The sequence below is a fragment of the Xylocopa sonorina genome, chromosome 4, assembly GCF_050948175.1.
Source record: "Xylocopa sonorina isolate GNS202 chromosome 4, iyXylSono1_principal, whole genome shotgun sequence".
NCBI lineage: Eukaryota > Metazoa > Arthropoda > Insecta > Hymenoptera > Apidae > Xylocopa > Xylocopa sonorina.
The window spans coordinates 11,358,704-11,377,478 of record NC_135196.1 but is presented as its reverse complement, the minus strand read 5'-3'; the positions used below and the strand labels follow the sequence as shown (position 1 = coordinate 11,377,478).

The 18,775-nt window shown below is 37.9% G+C and overlaps 2 protein-coding genes across 2 annotated transcripts; one reads left to right on the top strand and one right to left on the bottom strand.

Moving 5' to 3' along the window:
• Positions 1 to 3,556: 3,556 nt before the first annotated feature.
• Positions 3,557 to 6,279, bottom strand: LOC143422830 (uncharacterized). The gene is made up of 7 exons (XM_076893764.1): positions 6,159 to 6,279; positions 5,698 to 5,828; positions 5,023 to 5,132; positions 4,435 to 4,580; positions 4,128 to 4,326; positions 3,773 to 3,889; positions 3,557 to 3,686 (listed from the first exon to the last, which is right to left on the bottom strand). The coding sequence occupies exons 1-7, from the start codon at positions 6,250 to 6,252 to the stop codon at positions 3,569 to 3,571; spliced, it is 915 nt and encodes a 304-aa protein (XP_076749879.1). The 5' UTR covers positions 6,253 to 6,279; the 3' UTR covers positions 3,557 to 3,568.
• A 7,406-nt stretch (positions 6,280 to 13,685) lies between these two features.
• Positions 13,686 to 18,746, top strand: Gabat (4-aminobutyrate aminotransferase). Its single transcript, XM_076894433.1, has 10 exons — positions 13,686 to 13,809; positions 15,774 to 15,901; positions 16,299 to 16,466; positions 16,657 to 16,743; positions 16,842 to 17,037; positions 17,127 to 17,299; positions 17,386 to 17,526; positions 17,617 to 17,774; positions 17,845 to 18,113; positions 18,194 to 18,746. The coding sequence occupies exons 1-10, from the start codon at positions 13,746 to 13,748 to the stop codon at positions 18,307 to 18,309; spliced, it is 1,500 nt and encodes a 499-aa protein (XP_076750548.1). The 5' UTR covers positions 13,686 to 13,745; the 3' UTR covers positions 18,310 to 18,746.
• The last annotated feature ends 29 nt before the right edge of the window (positions 18,747 to 18,775 follow it).

The window sequence follows — 18,775 nt, the reverse complement described above, 5'->3', positions numbered from 1 at the left end:
CGACGTGTGACTGGCGAAGGAATCTTATCTGTGAACTAGGATGATTCGCGAACGAAGACCACTTCATTTAGACGCTATCGCTTTAAATTGATCAAGCTCTCATTCAACGAAGCACGCAACAATTATTCACACGGACAAGCTTCGTGACAAATCAAAAGAATACTATTTTCGTTCGATTTTTCTAGAGACGTTTTATATGTACATATATGATACACACGTTGCCGTTGCAATCCTAATCAACCCTTTGACTACGACGGACTTTGAACACCGAGGTCGACGATATTTTTCGTTTGACGTGCACCTCTCCGAAAGTATATTCGAATAATCAAAACAGCGAAACAGTATTCATTTCTTTGCATTCCACATTGCCCCGTTGCGAGTATTTTAAGAGCTTTCAGGCACCAACAAAGTGGTCAAAGGGTTTAAGGATCGTGCGTAATAGATTTTACACGTTATCGTTTAAAATCTTGTTGTATTGTACGAAGGGCAATCGAGAGGATCGTTGCGCGTCCTGAATCTCGGGAACACCATCCACTTTGACGCTTAATCCCGGTCTGAAAACGTTTCTGATCACTCTACGCGCGTACCGCGTTATTATTTCCCTCGTTAGCCGGGTACATACGTTCGTGGATATCAGTAGTGTCAGTATTACGAATATAAGAAGACAGTGTTCATAAGCGAGGAGGAAAAGTACGCGCATGTTAGAACGATTCGGCGACTCGCGATCGTTTTTGATATTATTGTTTCAAAGAGGAGTGAACAACGATTTATTCGATCTAACTTGTTGGTGCAGTTTTTCTTTTTAAGCAAAGACGATTTTTTCCACAACCCTTCGTTGTTTCTTTAAGATCTTTGCTACATGTATTTTTTTTTAAACGTAAAATAATTTGTAACGTACCCACGCGACGGAATACTTGTGCGTTGCTCGGTTGTATCTTGTAATTGTAAGGTGAACGTCGGCTAATTTTGTGATACGAGATGTCTTGTAACGGGCATCGTAATCGTTGGTGGCTCCTCAGGCTCCTTCGAGGAAGGGCACGCAAGCGAGAACGAGATTACAAGAATAATGTAACGTTTTTTTATTTACCTGCGTATGGTTAATCGCGCCTCGCTTACAGCGTTCGATATCGAATTTAAACTTACTTACGTTCCGACCATTCTATGTGCAAAAGCGATACAGTTCAGAATGTATATATCTCTTGGTTCTTCTCTGTCCCTAGATTCGCCAATAGTACAAATATAACTTAAAGTATAGCGTAATTTACAGGTAAGCCTGGCTGAGATTTCATCTAGATCGTAATTGAAGAAATATTTTCCAACACGATCGCAAGGGGTTGAATTTCCACTGTTATTCCTTTTGTGAAACACGTACGTGTAGCAAAAAGTTGCTTGATTCGTTCGATTATTGACACTATGCCGTCCGCGAGGATCAAGACTGTTTAGTTTTACGTTGCCAGGACTCGTTCGGATCTTCTCGCCAATCAAGGTTCTCAGGGGATCGTGAAGTTTTACTAGTCCCGATTGTTCTCAATTCTATCCCTCTATTTTCACAAAATTTCTAGGATACACGTAGATAAATTTGCGGTATCGTCAGCGTTTCTTTGGAAAAAGTATCGCGGGACACCAACACGGCATAGCGTTGATATCATAAAAAGATGAGAAAATCGAGATCGTTTCAATTGCCACTGTTCTCCTCTTCTTTTCCTTCTGCATTCGGAAAGATCGTTCGATGGTACGACTAGATCGGAACAAGCCACGTTTACCAGCAAAAGACTGAAAACGTACCTGAAATTCGCCCCTCCCTTCGAATATGTATGTAACAAATTTTAAGACTAACATTTTTTAGAACAATGATTAGTATTCTCATTATTTCGGTGAAATGGAGAAAAAAAAAGAAGAAATAATAACATCGAGAAGGACGAGGATAATTTTAAGCGACAGTAGCGAGATATAGGGTGACCGATTCAAGATTTCAGCGATCCTTGACGTGTCCTGAGGTATTTTATCTATATTTTGTATTAGATCAGTCCGCATCACCGGCTCGTTTTAACGAATGTACCAAAAAAGTAATTAACTACCATTAGAATCGAGAAATTAGCGGTAGAAGTTCTTTCGCACCTGAAACACGTACTCTAAAAAAAAAAACACGTTGCTCTTCTCCTACTTTCATTTTTTATTGCGACAACATTATTCAGCTCTGTTGAAGCACGTAGACATTTAGAAGAAACGTATGATTTGAAGAGAAAACATCGGACTTAGCTTCATCGACAGAAGATCAACGCGCGAGCCGAGAATAAAAAATGTTTCACTCGAATTCGCGTGAGATTCTTCGCTTTAATTCTTCGACACTTTAATTCTCCTTCTACTGTCTGTACTTCGTAACGTCAAATTATATTATACATACGCGAGACGAAAGCTGAAGGTGCGATCTTTCTGTAACGATCGGCGAGAGGCGTAGAGATTGTCTGAGGGAAGAACTGAAGAAAATAGAGGCACGAGGAGGTGATGGAACGTTAACAGTTTGTCGAAACAAAATTATTAAAAGTTTCCACGGGAGAGGAGTGATGAAACGTTGATCTATCGATAAGATGAAACGAAGATAGGTCCAAACACGTGGATCTCGTTGCATTCTAAAACAATTGCGGACGTGTTAAAGAAAAAAAAGGAGGAAAAAAAAAGAAAAAAACTGCTTAAACGATATTAAAATATATAAATGCATAAGAGGCAAAAGAATTATATATACGACCTTTATATTAAATAGATTATAATTGCGCTAGTGATTCGCGATGCGTCAGTCACGATTTACTTTAAAGCTGTATCGATACGTTGAACACACCTAACGAATAAACTATCTAATTGCTATCACACTATACATACAAACTATGAAAGAAGAAGAAGGAAAATGTTACTACTTAGAAACTTGAAAACGTGTTATAGAATATAAAAGGCTTTAGTGTATATAGTTTTGTAAAGTATAAACAATGTATAATCGTGAAGGAAGGGAAGATAAAAGACCTAGCGTTGACGTAACGATAATGTTATACACGTTAGTCGAGGCCGATATAAATTACGAGTTTTCACCGAAAAATCGATATTCAAACGTTGAGGTGTTACGATGGGATAATGTGATTGTACAGCGCACCCCCTGATACCCGTGGAGGGAATCGTTGGCATTCCGAGCAATTGTTTCCGACGTGTAATTTAAAATAACCGAGATTTCTGTTATAAATAGCTGCATTTACGCGTATGTAGGTATGTACGCATATCTGATTTATGCGCAAGCACACGTATACGTAAAAGCAGAAAGAATGTTATTCGTTACATATGTAATATGTGATATACATGCGTACTGTTTTAACCTGTCAGTAGAAATGTCCTAATACTAAATATATTATAGCGAAATTAAATTTCACGAAGTTCTACATATTTCCTAAATCCTCTCCTGACATTTTTCTTTTTCTTTTTTTTTCTCTTTACTAAATAAATTAAAGTTACGAATAGCCAAAGTTGAGCCGCGGCGATCTCGAACGTAAGTCCAACTATCGACGACCGTGTAACTTAATTTCATTTAATAACACCGGCAACGATGCGATGGGCAATCGGGTGGGTAAACGAGGCACTTGTCCATACAGTAAACGCTTGCTCCATCTCTTCCAGCGAGGTCTCCGATCGCATCGCATACTTCCCTGTGTCAGGAATATCGAGGAAACGATGTAATCGGTGAAGAAGGACAAGATTCACGTGGAATAATTCACGTGGAAGAACAACTTACGGGCAGTGACAAATGGTAGCTGGACAATTCGGTGGATAACGAAGACAATTCGTCTGACACCAGTCGGTCATACCTGGTATACGACGGTAAAGGGGTGTAGGCATGCACACCTGAGATCTGAAATTGAAAACAGTTATTAATATTCTTGGTGCGTGCCTGACGCACGGTGTCAACTAACCAGAAATTAAAGGTACATGTGTTTTAAATATTGTCTTGGATAATCGTATGGTAATCGAGGCAAATTTATGACGCTTATGATACTCATCAGTCATGTTGGCGATTTGTATGGCATTATATTAGATTGCCTGTACTTTAATTCATGACACGTGTGACAGATGATTGGTGAAATACTTGCCTGACGATGAGCGGGAATATGTTATCCGGCGAAGAATAATCTTTATAATAGAGCAAGAAGGGATTGTCGTGCTGCAGAAATAGGGGCGGTATTCCTGCTGTACTGGTGATGATGCTCACATCGGCACAATTTCGGAACGTTTCCGGCTTTCCACATCCGTTCGCCTCGGTACCGTTTTCGCAAGTGCCCCACATGTTACCTAATAATTTCATTCTTTACTAATTCGCGATGTTCGTTTGACAGCTGTTCAAAACCGTGTTTTCACCATTTCCAAGGGAAATATATTTATCGTAATTGTCATACAAACCTGTGTAGTAGTTCCACTGAATGACGCATTGCGTACAAGTAACGTACGGTGGTAAAGTTACCCTATACCGAAAAATAGCTTTCCTCTCGGTCTCTGGAGGTACCTCGAATCGAACGTCCCTTGTTCCAGATATATATAACGGATACCTCAAAGAACAAAATGTTTGTATATCGTTTTACACTTATTTTACGTGGTAATACATGCTCGCAATAACTATTATCCCCCGCTAGCTGTGTTTAACACAAACACGTTGACGCTCACTCTGAATAAAAATTAACTTTTCATTTTTGATCCAATAAAAGTTTTTCACTTTCCAATAGCGCATATTTTAGTTTAATGCATTCTTTAATTAACTTTGACATTGAAAACGCATTAACCGTTAATTTTCATTCAACTTTTATAATTATAAATAGGTGATGCTCTCCAGTCACTGGTGACCACCGTGGGCGCCGCAGAAAAGACAAGTTGCGGTCACATATGATCATCGTGGCGTTCAACGTGGTAAGACTAGTATAAACATTTCGATTTTTATCCTACACAGCAATCCTACAAATATCCTGCAAATTCTGTCAAAATTCTTTCCTTTACCTATCGAAGCAATCTTGAGTTGCCACGTGTCTTGGATTGTTATTTGGGCAAAGGTACATCTCAAATCCTCCCAAATGGTTCGCCGTCAGTTCGATCTCGACATCGATATCCTACAAATTCGTGCCAATTTGCAGACAGGCACGGTGTACAATGAAAGGTAATAAAAAATGAATTAATTATCAGGAAGTCAAAATTTCAACGGAATAAGAAATACACATAAAAGTGTCTGCCGCGAGGTAAATGTAAAATAAAATATATTCGACCGCATCGTTGAATTCGTAGGAAATAATTGCACGAGTCAAAGTTGTCAATGACTGTTCATAAACTTTCGAGTTCAATGACATTCCAAGCTCCGAGCGACCTCTGTCTCTCGGTCTACGAGAAAGGAAAAAAGTTATCGAATCGTTAGGTAGGACAAGCGAAGATATCGTGACTAGTAAAAGAATATTCAAGAAACAGGTTCATAACTTATAGAACATCGGAAGAAATGGCAAGTCGAGGTATATGCAAAAGGGTTCTGCAAGGGTTGGTCCTTGAACCGGGAGCAAAACCTGATCTACCTACCTTATGGTCGAAAACTGCGAGCCGTCAATATTTATAGATTGATCCAAGGGTATTATTATTTAATATAACGTTTCTTAGTAATAAAAGGAACAAAAGGAAAAAGAAAATTACCTGTCCAACCGTGTAATGTCTAACGATAGTGCCTTTCGCGTATTCACCACCCGCTTCGTGCGGCCTCGGCTCTTTTAAGTGATAGGCATCGCCGCAAACTCCGCATTGCCCTTTATTCTGGACCCATTGAACTGAACAGTAATGGTACTATAGTAGTGACACCTCGAAGCAGATCGAATTGATATTCAGCGTGAATGATTATTTTCGAAAATTCTTGACATTAATTTTATCATTTTTATTTCAGATCGGATTCGAGGTATGATACAAAAAGAAACCCGATTTTCAACTCTACTGACAAAAGGAATTTTACTCTACGAGTTACAAACGCTCAAGTGGTTGAATACGCCACCCGAGAATGCTATAGACTCGATATCGTAAATGTTATATCAGGTTTCTAGAATTGTTGGTAGTTTCACTTACTGTTCGTGTTTGGACAAGGTAATCATTACGAAATAACGAACCTGCATACCCGCCACAGAAGAGTTCGTTATCGTTGTAGTTTACAGGATTCGGATACCCGAAACGCCACATACTGTTCCGTGCCGGAGGGTCCATTAAACGTCCATGCCCATTTACATAATTGTAATTGAAATCCTTCGAAACAATTAATTCTCGTAATTATTAATATCGCAGTTTCATTGTAGATAATTATACAAAGGAGAGCATCGGATATAAGTGTTAAATTTGTGTGTGTAGATGAAATGTATCGGTATAAGTGGTCAGTATCCAAACAATTCTTCGATAATCATAATTTATCAATCCTTCGATAATCATAAAATACCGGTTCCAGAACGCCAGGAAACCTCATATGTGTAAATAAAAAATGCCCACTCCCCACAATATAAAAGGAGCATTCTGAGAGGCTACAAGATACGATTGCACGGAAAATACATCCTTCATCGGACAGCCTGTGCATTATAATTTCAGGGCCCTACTTGCGAGCCATGTTATTACACCGAGCTTTCTTTACCAATGGCAAAAAGAGTGCACGATCATTCGAGATTACATCACCGTCACGTTATTCTTTTTTCCCACAGGTTAATTAAATTATACCGATAACAAGCTGTACAATGACTTTATTCAAAAATGAAACTTTATGCTGATATTGTTCATTTTACTTACCCTAAGGGAAATGAAGAATAGAACGAAGAATACATCGCGACATCGACAAATGGTAATCATGGTACCTAAAAATAAGATTGTTCACATCAAGTTATCTTCGATGAGGATACAATTCTTGAAACAAACTATATCTATCCGTCCAGAGAATTGGAAAGTAAAATTACTTCCATTTTCTGGAAGCCCCAATTATCTTGTCACGTGAATTTCCTTGTCCGTTTGCATTGAAAGACAGAATCAAATTAATTTGGATAAAAAAAAAAGCCTGTAGACAAGCGCAGATACGATTGACCTTGAGTTGGCAAAATCTTGCGCAAGGAAGTGGAAGGCGCGTGTGTAAGTGCCAATCAGGTCGGATTACGACAACCTGAAACGAGGATGCTTATTGAATCCTGATATCCGCTATTTCAAACTCGTCCTTACAGGCACGCATCGAATCAAGTATTTTGATAACCAATCGTTGAATTGAAAACGTGTTCATGCGTTAGTACACTTTGAGCTTCTCGACAGATCGCCTCGGATGAAATTCCACCGTACCGGTTGTGAAATATTGTAACAACAATTTGAAACATTCCAGGCGATGGGTTGACATGAGGTAAGCGGATTTGAACAAACTATTCGTGACTTTGATATCACAAGTGTGTACAAGGTGACTCTCAGCAATATTATTCCATTATTCAGAAAAATATTTCGTGTAAACTCTCTTTCCCTTGAGAAGGATTCGTATTTCTTTTACGCGGTGGTTCCTGCAAGATTTCAACGTCATCTTCGCTTGTTCTTCTTCAGCATCGCGATACCTACACACGTATACGTTTCTTCTTCTTGCGCTTCGACACGTAATCCACTTCGAGACGAATTCATTGATCCGTGACACGCAGATTTCCAATGGTCACTTAGGGTCTCGTTTAAACTAAATCGATATCCGCCTACACTGGATATCCCGAGGAATTACCATAATTTGTGTATTCGAGAGGACGACCTTGGACGTCAATACCCTGGTTGATTTTGCCTCTGACCTGGCAGTCTATCTGCGGGAACAGGTTTTACCAATTTACGTTCCTTTGTGTCGAGGGTATTCAAATAAGTTTGAGGAAATCGTACGTATTTGTATGGAAATGTACAGCTACTCCCATTAATTCGCAGATATCAGAATGCTCTTCACTTACACGTGTTTTTAGATACGCTTCTGCAAAAGGAGCTACGCGTCATAGATCAATGGACTCTGTTTCGAAGACGGCTGTACACTCGGCTGAAGAATCATTGCACTTCCGTCGATTTAAATAACATTCTGTTTGTGAGAACTGGGAAGTCACTTTGAAAAATTCCAAGCACCTTCGTGTACGAAGAAATACGAACCCGACGTAAGATATCTTCTCTCCTGGAAATAAAGTGCACCACTTAAAAGGAATTTCATTGACTTTCGTTTCTCTCATTCTTTTTAGTAACCGCGTATTTATACAGTTTGAGTTGTAAATGCGTGTCGTTACACATGTATGGCGCCAGAATTCTTAAATATATTGGTGCACGGCGCGTGCCAACTGACAAGGATCACTGTTGAGAGCAGAAGAAGAGCTTTGAAAAATAGCTCGAGCGCCAATTTAATGGAGATGATAAATCGACAGGCTGTTTTTCACATTCGTTTCCACCAAAAAAATGTATCGCTGCCTGGTGGGTGGTACCTGTAGAACATTATATCAGCGCATATAGTAATTAAGCGTGAGTTATCGGACGAAGGTCCTTCCTGCAAGAAGAAATTGATGACGCCCTTGTACAGGAGTGAGCGAAACGCATTCCAATGTCATTTAACGTATCACCCGACTTGTTCGGTATCAAAAGAATTCGGCGACTCGAGATAAACGGTTGTGACACCTTTCTCCGGTACGACGAAGGCTAACCAGCATCTTTTTGGTCACTTTTAACAAACTTATGGCTCTTATTGGATCGTGGCATATTTTTCGTGCCGTTCAGTAGTAATTTAATGCTGGTTTTTCATAAATTGCACACGACTACTTCTTTCCGAGTCAATTATATTTTTTCCTCTTCTATCAGAAATTGCTCGAGCAGGTTTATTACTTGGATAAATTTATTAAGAAAAGTGGACACATTAATCAGGATATCTATATCATTTTTCCGGTAACCGAAAGACCTTGGACACATAATTCATTACAAGCATACGTGGATATAATAAACTACCCGTGCAATGAATATTATTGAGCTGTGTGTAAGTGCGTGGGCGTTGCGCCTTCGATACGTTAAGCGATTCTAATTGTGTACCAGGGGTAACATACGATTAGGCGCAATGGTACTATTAGGTAGTACCATTTCAGCTTTTACAATGATCTTTAACTTAACTAAAATTGAACCATTGCTACCTTTATATACCCGTACATGCAATGTAAACATCCTGAAAGTGATCAATCAGAATGCTTCCTCGGGAAAAAAGTGAAGTGTCGACGAAGAGAAGCAGTTTGCCCCCGCACGACAAAACAGGTTGATGACTGTTTCAACACCGTAGAGGAATAAAGAGACAGCAGAATGAACCAGCAGGAAAGTTATGACAGCCGGATTTGGTCCAAGCAAACGTATATGTAAAGTAAGGTACGCATACGTATACACGTTGTAACTCCAACGAACAATTTAAATTTCGTGTCCAGAAGAAAGAAATTGAACATGGTTCTTTAATGGTCCCCGTGCACCATGTCGAGCTATATAATTGTAAGTAATAGCGTCCATTTAAAAGTAAGTATAACTTTCAGCAAATGTTAACAAGGGAGAGTTAAAGGCTCGAACTACCACGTTAGAAATTAGATGAATATTGATGGACAGATCCTTTGTTCAGTTCTCATTTACGTATCCGCGTGCATATAAGGATATGAATGCTGATATATGTAGAAGATATCCGTGGAAAACCGTATACTACGTCCGATCATGTTCATGGATCTTCTTCGCGCTTAATTGTAAGTACAAGTTTGCGCGCACATATATATTGAGGCACAACAGTACAGGATAAAACCGGTCTACTATTGCGCCTCGAAGGACTGTTTTTAATTCTTATTTATAGGTGTCAGATATCCGCGTGATACCGCGTGATTATAAAAGAAAAAGTACCCCAGTCACGAGAGTGAACCTTTAAAAAGATAGGAAACAAAAGTTGAACAGGACTAACTTGAGAAAATAGCAGATTTAAATATTCTTCTTTTTTGCAACTTTTAATTGATATGAAGATTAAAGCAATTTAATGATTTCAAAATATGTCCGAGCATTGAATATATTGGAAGTCTAATTACTACATATGTAAATCTTACGCAAGATAAAAATGTTAATTAATGATTTTTTGTCTCCGCGAATTATCATAATTGAAGCTAATGCCGTTATGTTACAACGAAATTTATTGCCTTGAAGAGAATTCGAGTGTTGTTCTGTACTGTGTCGTAAGAGTTACAGGGAGCGAAAGCAATTTAAATTGATGTAAAAAAAGATCTGAGTTGAAAATCTTGTACAAGAGAGACGTAATATATTCGTCCGCCCATTAGAATTTGAGGTAACATCCGCGTTAATCGAACCTGTATATAAAATTACGAAAACCGGACATAGTGGTATTAGTATGATCTACGGTGAAATCTAAAATGATATATTCTACGCTTATAGAATTTACGAGTGGGATACGAAGACATATCGTAAATTTTCAGTACCACTAATCGTTCCACTGGTCAACCACGTATTTATGAAAACGATCGAGCATCTATAAAACGATATGATTTATTCTGTATAGTTTATTTGATTTAATGTACTATTTATTCTAACATGCTACCTATATAATTCAATTCAACGAGGTATAATCTATACGCGTCTTACACGTAAATTATATGATAATCCCTTCGCCGTAGGAATATCGCTTAAAACAATTTCAAGTATAATTAGCACAAAAAAAAGGGAAACAATGGTACGTTCGACACCATCCATTTACCTTTTTCTTCCCTATTTTTTTAACTTATCGTCGCATTTACTGTTTAATAAAAAATATTAAAATCTCGGTTAGAGAATTCGCGCTCGCGTAGCGCGTCTACCAAGAAAGTAGAAAAGGGAGTTAAGAGGAATTCGTGTGGGACAGTCGGTTTTGCATAAAAGAGATTACCAAAGGTCGATGACTGGTAAAATCTGGATGCATATAAAGTTATCCACTATATTGTAGTCCGTTTACGTGTCGCATTAATAATAATGGTCATTACGTTTATTTTACAACCGCGGTACTGAATACGAGATCGTGCGTATAACAAGCAAAGCCGGGATTGGTTTTTGAGATCTCCATATGCTGGAAACGTAAGACCCACGCGAAAAAAAAGTCCGATACTTTTTCTAGAAACTTTTAAATATTTATTGAACGTAACTCTCTTGGGGCAGGTGTTTCACGTGACAACGGGCAGCGGATAAAGGATACCGACGAACAATGAATCCTCGCTGGTCCTTCGAGAATTCGAAATTACTCAATAGACCGTTTCTTCCTCAAGATTTAAGTACGTTTTCCCGAGTAAGGAAGTAACGTGTCACATAACGTTTAAAGTGGATAAACTATAAAAAAATTTCGTAATTGCTGCTGTAATGTCGTTAAAGGACACACTATCCATATAACGTATGTACTGCGTCCATTACAGTAGAGCGCCAAACTTAAATACATAATTTAGAATCACGAAAAATTAGCTGACGTTAATGTCTCTGTAATTAATAATTTACAGCAGTGGCGCTGCATGTATTAATATCAGCAACAGAGAAACCATTAAAAAATTTAATAAAATGGCAAAAAACGAGAGAAAGGAACGACGATCCCCCTCAGTCAAGGTTTCTGTCAAGGCCAGGAAAAAGATAGAAATACAACAATCTCGAAAATTATTTCACCGTTCGTATAAAGTCGATAGAGCTAAAAAACATTTTTTTGACCGCGCAAACACTTTGCGCCACAGATTTGACAAAGAGATTCGTTTAACGCACATCGAAGGGCCAACATTGTTGCATATGCTATGTACGCAAGAAAGATAACATTTTTCAAAAATAGAATAAGAAGCCTGCTTCACTTGAACTTTCTCGAATCGATCATTTTTTTATCTAGCAAGCGAACCGCCGTTCTTTTCAATCGTTAGGAAATAACGTCCGACCCTTTAAACTGTTCTTCCCGGGAGGACTTACGCGTGTAGCTCGTAAAATAACGTGCAATCGGTACCGCAAGCAAGAACGGCTGAATACTTACCGATGGGCGCGTGATCGGAGTTTTAATATCGTTGGCCAAACGATTATGTAGATGAAAAACTGTCTAGGTCACTCGTTTACCGAATCGAACAAGATTTTTAGTCCAGGTGTAGCGCGTTCCCCCGTTTTCGATACCGAAAAAACCTGCGGATCGTCGAATGTTTGAACGAAGCGAGGATCGTTTGATGGAATAAAGTGAAGTGAACGAATGTGTGTCTCCCCAATTGTTCGAAGACGCGTTAAATTTCGAATCGAACGGAGCCGGACGGCCACTATAGTAGTCGGCGGTGTTACGCAGCCGGACGAACCGACTCGAATGCGTTGGCGCGAACGAATAATACTACTCGTGCAACACAGCATGGCTCGCCACAGCCTAAAAACTTGGCTACCACCACCCAGTATCCAAGAGCAAAGGACTAATCGTAAGGCGTGGTTTCCAGGCATACTTATTTAAGGTGTCGCGTGCACCTAAAAGGAAATTCACTTGGAAACCGTTCGAATTGGAAGGGTTCGCGATTTTTCAATCGAACCGCGCCCTATCTTTCATTTCTAGCTAATAGTTTAACAGCCTTCGTTCTCGTTTGTACAAAGATTGAACAAAACAAACGAGATTTGTCAGGCAAAAAAAAAATTGTACCTTTTAAATCCGCGGAAGGGTTCATGGCGACCAGGTAGATAATACATAATGCAGCAAGTGATGGTAAAGAGGTCACGAGCGATGCAAATATTAGTATAACCATTCGACCAGATGAATTTTGACTGCATCCAACTTAACTTCATCTCATAATCGGCAAATTTCGTAAGTAGTGTGATACGTAAAGAAAATCACGGAAATTTTACTTTCACTTTCGTTGCTCGGTACAACAATTGACATCCTCATTTTTATTCGTGGCACGGGATCCGAATGGTATTTTAAAATCAAGCGGACGCAAATCGTGTGCGAAGGGAAAGCCAATTTTTCGGATTTATTTGCCGCTTGTTTCTTCCTTCCTTCTCTCTACACGTCTTGGTGCTTAATAGCAACTGAAATACAAACAAAAGTACATTTTTATAACAATACATTCGTCTCGTATAATTTGTATAAGAACAATGATAATTTGAAAAAAGATATCATACGCTCAGGCAAGCAAAAATAGTTCCCATTAAAATACCGTACGAAACTGTTCCGCGCGATTTGAAATCATTGTTCATAACACGTCCGCGTCACTGTAGATCGCGCCACTGGATTTGAATATTCGTGAAAGTTCGTACACGTCCGTATTCGCTGTTAAGCATCCTGTAGGGTTGTAAGTAGTTGGAAGTGATTGTCGGTCGTTAAATGTACTCGTCCGTGGCTCGTACGTAAATCAAATATTCGCATCCGCGTTGGTACTCCTCATATCTCTGTCGCTATTACGAGAAACGAGATTCGAAATTCGAGCAACAACGATCTCTATCGATAGATATTCGATATCTATCGAACGAACAGGTGGATGTTTAGTTAAAAACTCGCGGTCGCACTCGAACTGGTTCGTGAATGTCCGTACAGTCTCGGAAACGCTTCAACAGTCCCTGCGCAAGGATCAGCGGAGTGTTGTATCAACGAGCAGTCCGATTCCATCCCTTCGCGAGGACGTTCCACGTCTTCCAGTTGGTCCGCACCGTTAGGAAAAGTCTATTCGTCGTTAAGAGACGCGAGTGAATGAAATATGCTCGCTAACAAATACCGAACTGTCCATTGTGCTCGGACATTGTCAAGGCGGTTTCTCAAAGGTATTTTTGCCAACGTATTATTGCGTTACTCGTTCCATGTTCGTATTATGCACGTTCGTCCCGTTGAATTCAATCGAAACAGTGGGACAAACGGCACGAGAATTAACAGAGTATCGAAATCAGTCCGCGCACGATATACTCGGAGAATCGATAACTTGCTTTCCACTCTGTTAATTCTTTTGCCGACAACTTGTGCACGAATGATGGCAATATATTTATTAACGATACATGTACAATAGGTTAATCGTCTTTCTTCAAATCTGTGGATACTTTGGTTACCAGGTGCCCCAATGATGTTACGTTCGACAAGGATTATTGACATTTTAAGTCAATCAAACAGTCACGTATCAACATCTCGACTGAATATTAATAATTATATATAAATGTTGTATAATATCAAAGTTATTATGTCTGTTATGTTTCGTATGGAATACTTCACGCTGCTGCTTTAAAATGTTGCCCTACTTTCGAGATACCGCTCTGTCGGTATTCAAACGAGCGAATTTCAAAATGATATTTCGATCAAGTCGCTAATCGTTCTAAACGACTGGTACACTTTAGCACGCGATATATTAAATATTCACGTTCACTATTTTGTTTTCAAGACTTCAAACATGGAGTTCTTATCGCGAATCCACGTAAATGCATGTATGTATTTAGAACAAATGTTAATAATGCTGTTTTCTCTTTTTTTAGTAAATATCGTCAAGCACTAAGCCTCTATGATCCCCTTTTTAATCTTCGTAAACCCCACTCCATCCGTATCGGAAAAATTCAGTCCCATTTCGTCACTTATCTAATCAAGATCTGAAATATCGTACATTCGGATATGTTGTCGCGCTAGTAAGTAAGTAACACTTATTGGATATTTATGAACTTGTTTACCGACCTTATATTCTTAAAAATTTCTATTCGAAATGTAATCGCTTGTCACAAACTAGAATTTGTCCACGTAATTAGATATTTAGTTACAGATTACTCGCAGAAGCTCGTTTTCTTCACAAATGCACAATGTTATCATTAAAAATGGATATTATGCTTATTAAGTTCTTGCACGTAATCAGTGGAGTACGTGCATACGTACGTACACGCGTGTACGATAGAGCAGCAAAATTTTCAAAAAAATACCAACAGCATATCGTACATATTTCTTCTTTAGTCGTTTATTGAAAGCCATCCTCAACTCTTCAAAAATGAAGCTCTTCCTGAAGAGACTCATGATCTACAGATTGATAACCACTGTACTCAGATTCTAATATTTCGCACGATAAATATGTTTATCGCTATCTGTTATAATAAAGATTATAAAAGACACAAATTATACTGTGCGATAATAATAATCGCGACAAACATTACAAGCAGTACAAGTACAAACTAGTAACCAGCCTTCACGAAACGAATTTTTATGAATAAGAAGTAAACTTGTAAAAAGGAAAGTCGTACATAGTCAAGCTATATGTAACGAAGGAGAAAAAAAGCGATGGAATATTTTAAAGCACATTGTTATACATTAATACGACAACCAATTGCTTTTAACTGACACCAATGAAAGTAAACGCTCGCTCTATTAAGTTGGGTTCAGCTCTATCTACTAAGTTGTATAACGTGATTCAAATCAATGATACACCTTACGTTACGCCACTTAAAAAAGAGTTCGATCGTGACTGAAATATAATATCGCACAATTCACGTGCAAAGAGATAAAATTGAATCGGATAATATTATATTTGCTATGGAATTCTTCGTTTTTTTATCGATACCAACAGTGAGTACTTAATAGCAGCAGCGTGCAACCCATCGAAATAAATAAACTGTTTATTTTAGTCGTATAAATCTACGGATACAAAAATTAAATTGTTGATACATGATGAAACAATAATATCCGAAATAATTTACGCGCATGATGAACGCTCGAGTATTTACAAATAAGAAAAATAAGTGACCATTTTATGAATTTTGTATAGGGCATGCTACTTGCTGGAAAAGATGCCTAACCGGATCCTTAACGGAAGAACCAAAAAGACCAGTGATCATGACGGAAGTACCAGGACCTCAATCACGTAGTTTATTCCAAGAACTCAATAACATACAAGTATGTTCGATAGCATCGATGCGCTATGTTACTTCAAGTCGGACTTCCTTATTTCAACACGTGAAATCGAATCCATGTTTATTGTTACGTGCAACTAAAAATATATGAATCATTCATTTTATGTCCATTTACATTTAACGAACAATAAAAGCTATGTATTATAGCTCGCTCTTACAATGTAAGTAGATACGTACATTTCAATTCAGACACGCGCTTGAAGTGTTCTCCGACTGTTTTTACTTACAGTAATAGTGGACTATAATAGGAATTTTTTAATTGGACGCAGCAGTACTATTTATAATATTTGATGTTATGCAGTTTATCTGTGTACATATACTAAACATATGTGTGTATACTGGGAATGGAATAGGTTTCATGTTGAAATTTGTGACCGCAGCAAGCCTCTTCCGTACAATTCTTCGCAGACTACGAAAAATCAGCAGGCAACTACATAGTAGACGTCGATGGAAATAGTTTGCTCGATGTTTATATGCAAATTTCATCGATGCCTCTGGGCTACAATCATCCAGCTATGCTGGAAGCTCTCACCGATCCGGTTAATCAGGTAAATGAAACGTCCTAGAGGTCTTCTCCTTCCCTTCCAGCTTTTTATGCAGTAAATTCGAAGGCTCTTTCAAAATAGTTTCGCACAAAGTGAACTTATAGCAATCATCCGTCATGAATGGATGGCAACGCCTACTAATTTAAATTTAATCATCCGTTGCTCGAAATATCACTTTACTTCACTTTTTTAGAAAATTATAGCGAATCGACCAGCATTGGGCGTATTTCCAGGGAAAGACTGGCCACGCAAACTGAAAAAAATTTTGCTACACGCAGACGTACGTAACAGACGCATATTGTGCAGATAAATATAATAAAATTTTTAGTAGTTTTATTTGTATATAGCAGTATTATGTATTTACTGTATACGATACAGGTTGCCCCACCGGGATTATCCCACATTACAACTATGATGTGCGGCTCTTGTTCTAATGAAAATGCATTTAAAACAATTTTCATTTGGTACGCTGAGAAACAAAGAGAAGGCGCTCCGTTTACGAAAGAAGAAATGGAGACTTGTATGCTAAATCAAGTTCCTGGTACTCCACGATTTTCTATACTTTCATTTAAAGGTACTTGATTACATCAAAAAGATATAACAATTAAAAAAGTCTACATATTAAACGGAATCCAAAATTAACGGCAGTATTTGTAATTATAGGAGCATTCCATGGACGAACATTGGGATCTCTTTCAACAACACATAGTAAATACATCCACAAGATAGATATTCCAGCTTTCGATTGGCCCATTGCATCGTTTCCCGTCTACAAATACCCTTTAAATGAAAATGTTCGAGAGAACCAAGAAGAAGATAAACGGTGTTTAGCTGAAGTACGTATGAATGTTGAAAATCTGTTTTCCTATTAACATCTTACATATCATGGTTCCCAAATAATATTTCTTTATTATTTTATTAGGTAGAAGAATTATTCGAAAAGTACAAGACTGAGAAGAAAGTTCCAGTTGCTGGTGTGATATGTGAACCTATTCAAGCAGAAGGAGGCGATAACCACGCGTCTCCTGCATTCTTTCAAGAATTACAGCGTATAACAAAAAAAGTAACCATTTAAGAACGTAACATTTATGATAAGTTACAATTTCTTAAAACCACGTATGGCAGTAATCTGGTATTTATTATTACATTTTAGAATGGTGCAGCGTTGTTAATCGATGAGGTACAAACAGGTGGCGGACCAACAGGAAAAATGTGGTGTCACGAACATTTCCAGTTAGAACTTCCTCCAGACTTGGTAACGTTTAGTAAAAAAATGCAGTTGGGCGGCTACTATCATACTGAAGCTTTAAGGTAAAATTGACTTTGAAACCTTTAATCATTTTTCTGTAGTGATTTCTAATTCGGCCACAATATTTTACAGACCTAAACAATCTTATCGTGTATTCAATACGTGGATGGGAGATCCTAGTAAAGTAATATTACTTGAAGCTGTGTTAGAAACAATGAGAAAGGAGAATCTTTTAGATAGGGTTACGACCGTTGGTGACTACACACTGAAACAGTTGATGAATTTGCAGAATGAATTTTCTACGCTAATTAATTCAGTACGCGGGCGTGGAACATTCATTGCATTTAACTGCAATTCCCCTGATCTGCGAGATACAATAATTAAGAAACTTTTAAGCAAAGGTAATCCAATAGCATGTACAAATTATATAATTTAACAAGAAATTAAATTACAATTAACTGATCCATAATTTGTTGAATAGGCATTCATACTGGTGGCTGTGGATCTGCAGCAATAAGACTAAGACCTGCTTTAACTTTTACGGAAAAGCATGCAGATATATTTTTGGATGCTCTTCGATCTGTCTTAAAACAATAATAACTTAAAAAAAAAAAAGAGATATATCAATGCAGACCTAGCGTAAGGCTGCATTAATCGTGGCTTCCAAAATCAAGTCTTCCACTAAATTATATTTTATTAATAATAATTAATAGTTTTAGTATACTCTTAACATATGTCAGAAAGTGTGATGTATGAAAAACTTATCTTTCATTTTTGTATAGTAATTTTAATGTGCCATCTAATACACACAATATTTAATGTACAAATTTTATTTATACTTATGTAAAAAAGCTGACAATACCATAGTATGTGTACATGTTACATGTACAATAATAATATAGTTCAATGCCATTTTTATGGGCATCATGATACTCTAATGCTCTGCCAAAAACAGCTCCGACATATACATATATACAAACCGCATTTGTTTTATTTTGTTAATGTATAACAATAAATGTTATAGTTAAATGAAATTTAATATACAATATATTTATCTGCCAAG

What these genes read in the sequence shown, in the direction of transcription:
- LOC143422830 (XM_076893764.1), bottom strand. Translation starts at nt 6,252, where the DNA reads ATGGACCCTCCGGCACGGAACAGTATGTGGCGTTTCGGGTATCCGAAT. An exon ending in TCAGTGGAACTACTACACAG is followed by an intron (nt 4,327 to 4,434) that starts GTTTGTATGACA and finishes TGAAATTATTAG; the next exon opens with GTAACATGTGGGGCACTTGC. An exon ending in GCTACCATTTGTCACTGCCC is followed by an intron (nt 3,687 to 3,772) that starts GTAAGTTGTTCT and finishes TTCCTGACACAG; the next exon opens with GGAAGTATGCGATGCGATCG.
- Gabat (XM_076894433.1), top strand. Translation starts at nt 13,746, where the DNA reads ATGCTCGCTAACAAATACCGAACTGTCCATTGTGCTCGGACATTGTCA. An exon ending in ATAAACGGTGTTTAGCTGAA is followed by an intron (nt 17,300 to 17,385) that starts GTACGTATGAAT and finishes TTATTTTATTAG; the next exon opens with GTAGAAGAATTATTCGAAAA. An exon ending in TATCATACTGAAGCTTTAAG is followed by an intron (nt 17,775 to 17,844) that starts GTAAAATTGACT and finishes AATATTTTACAG; the next exon opens with ACCTAAACAATCTTATCGTG.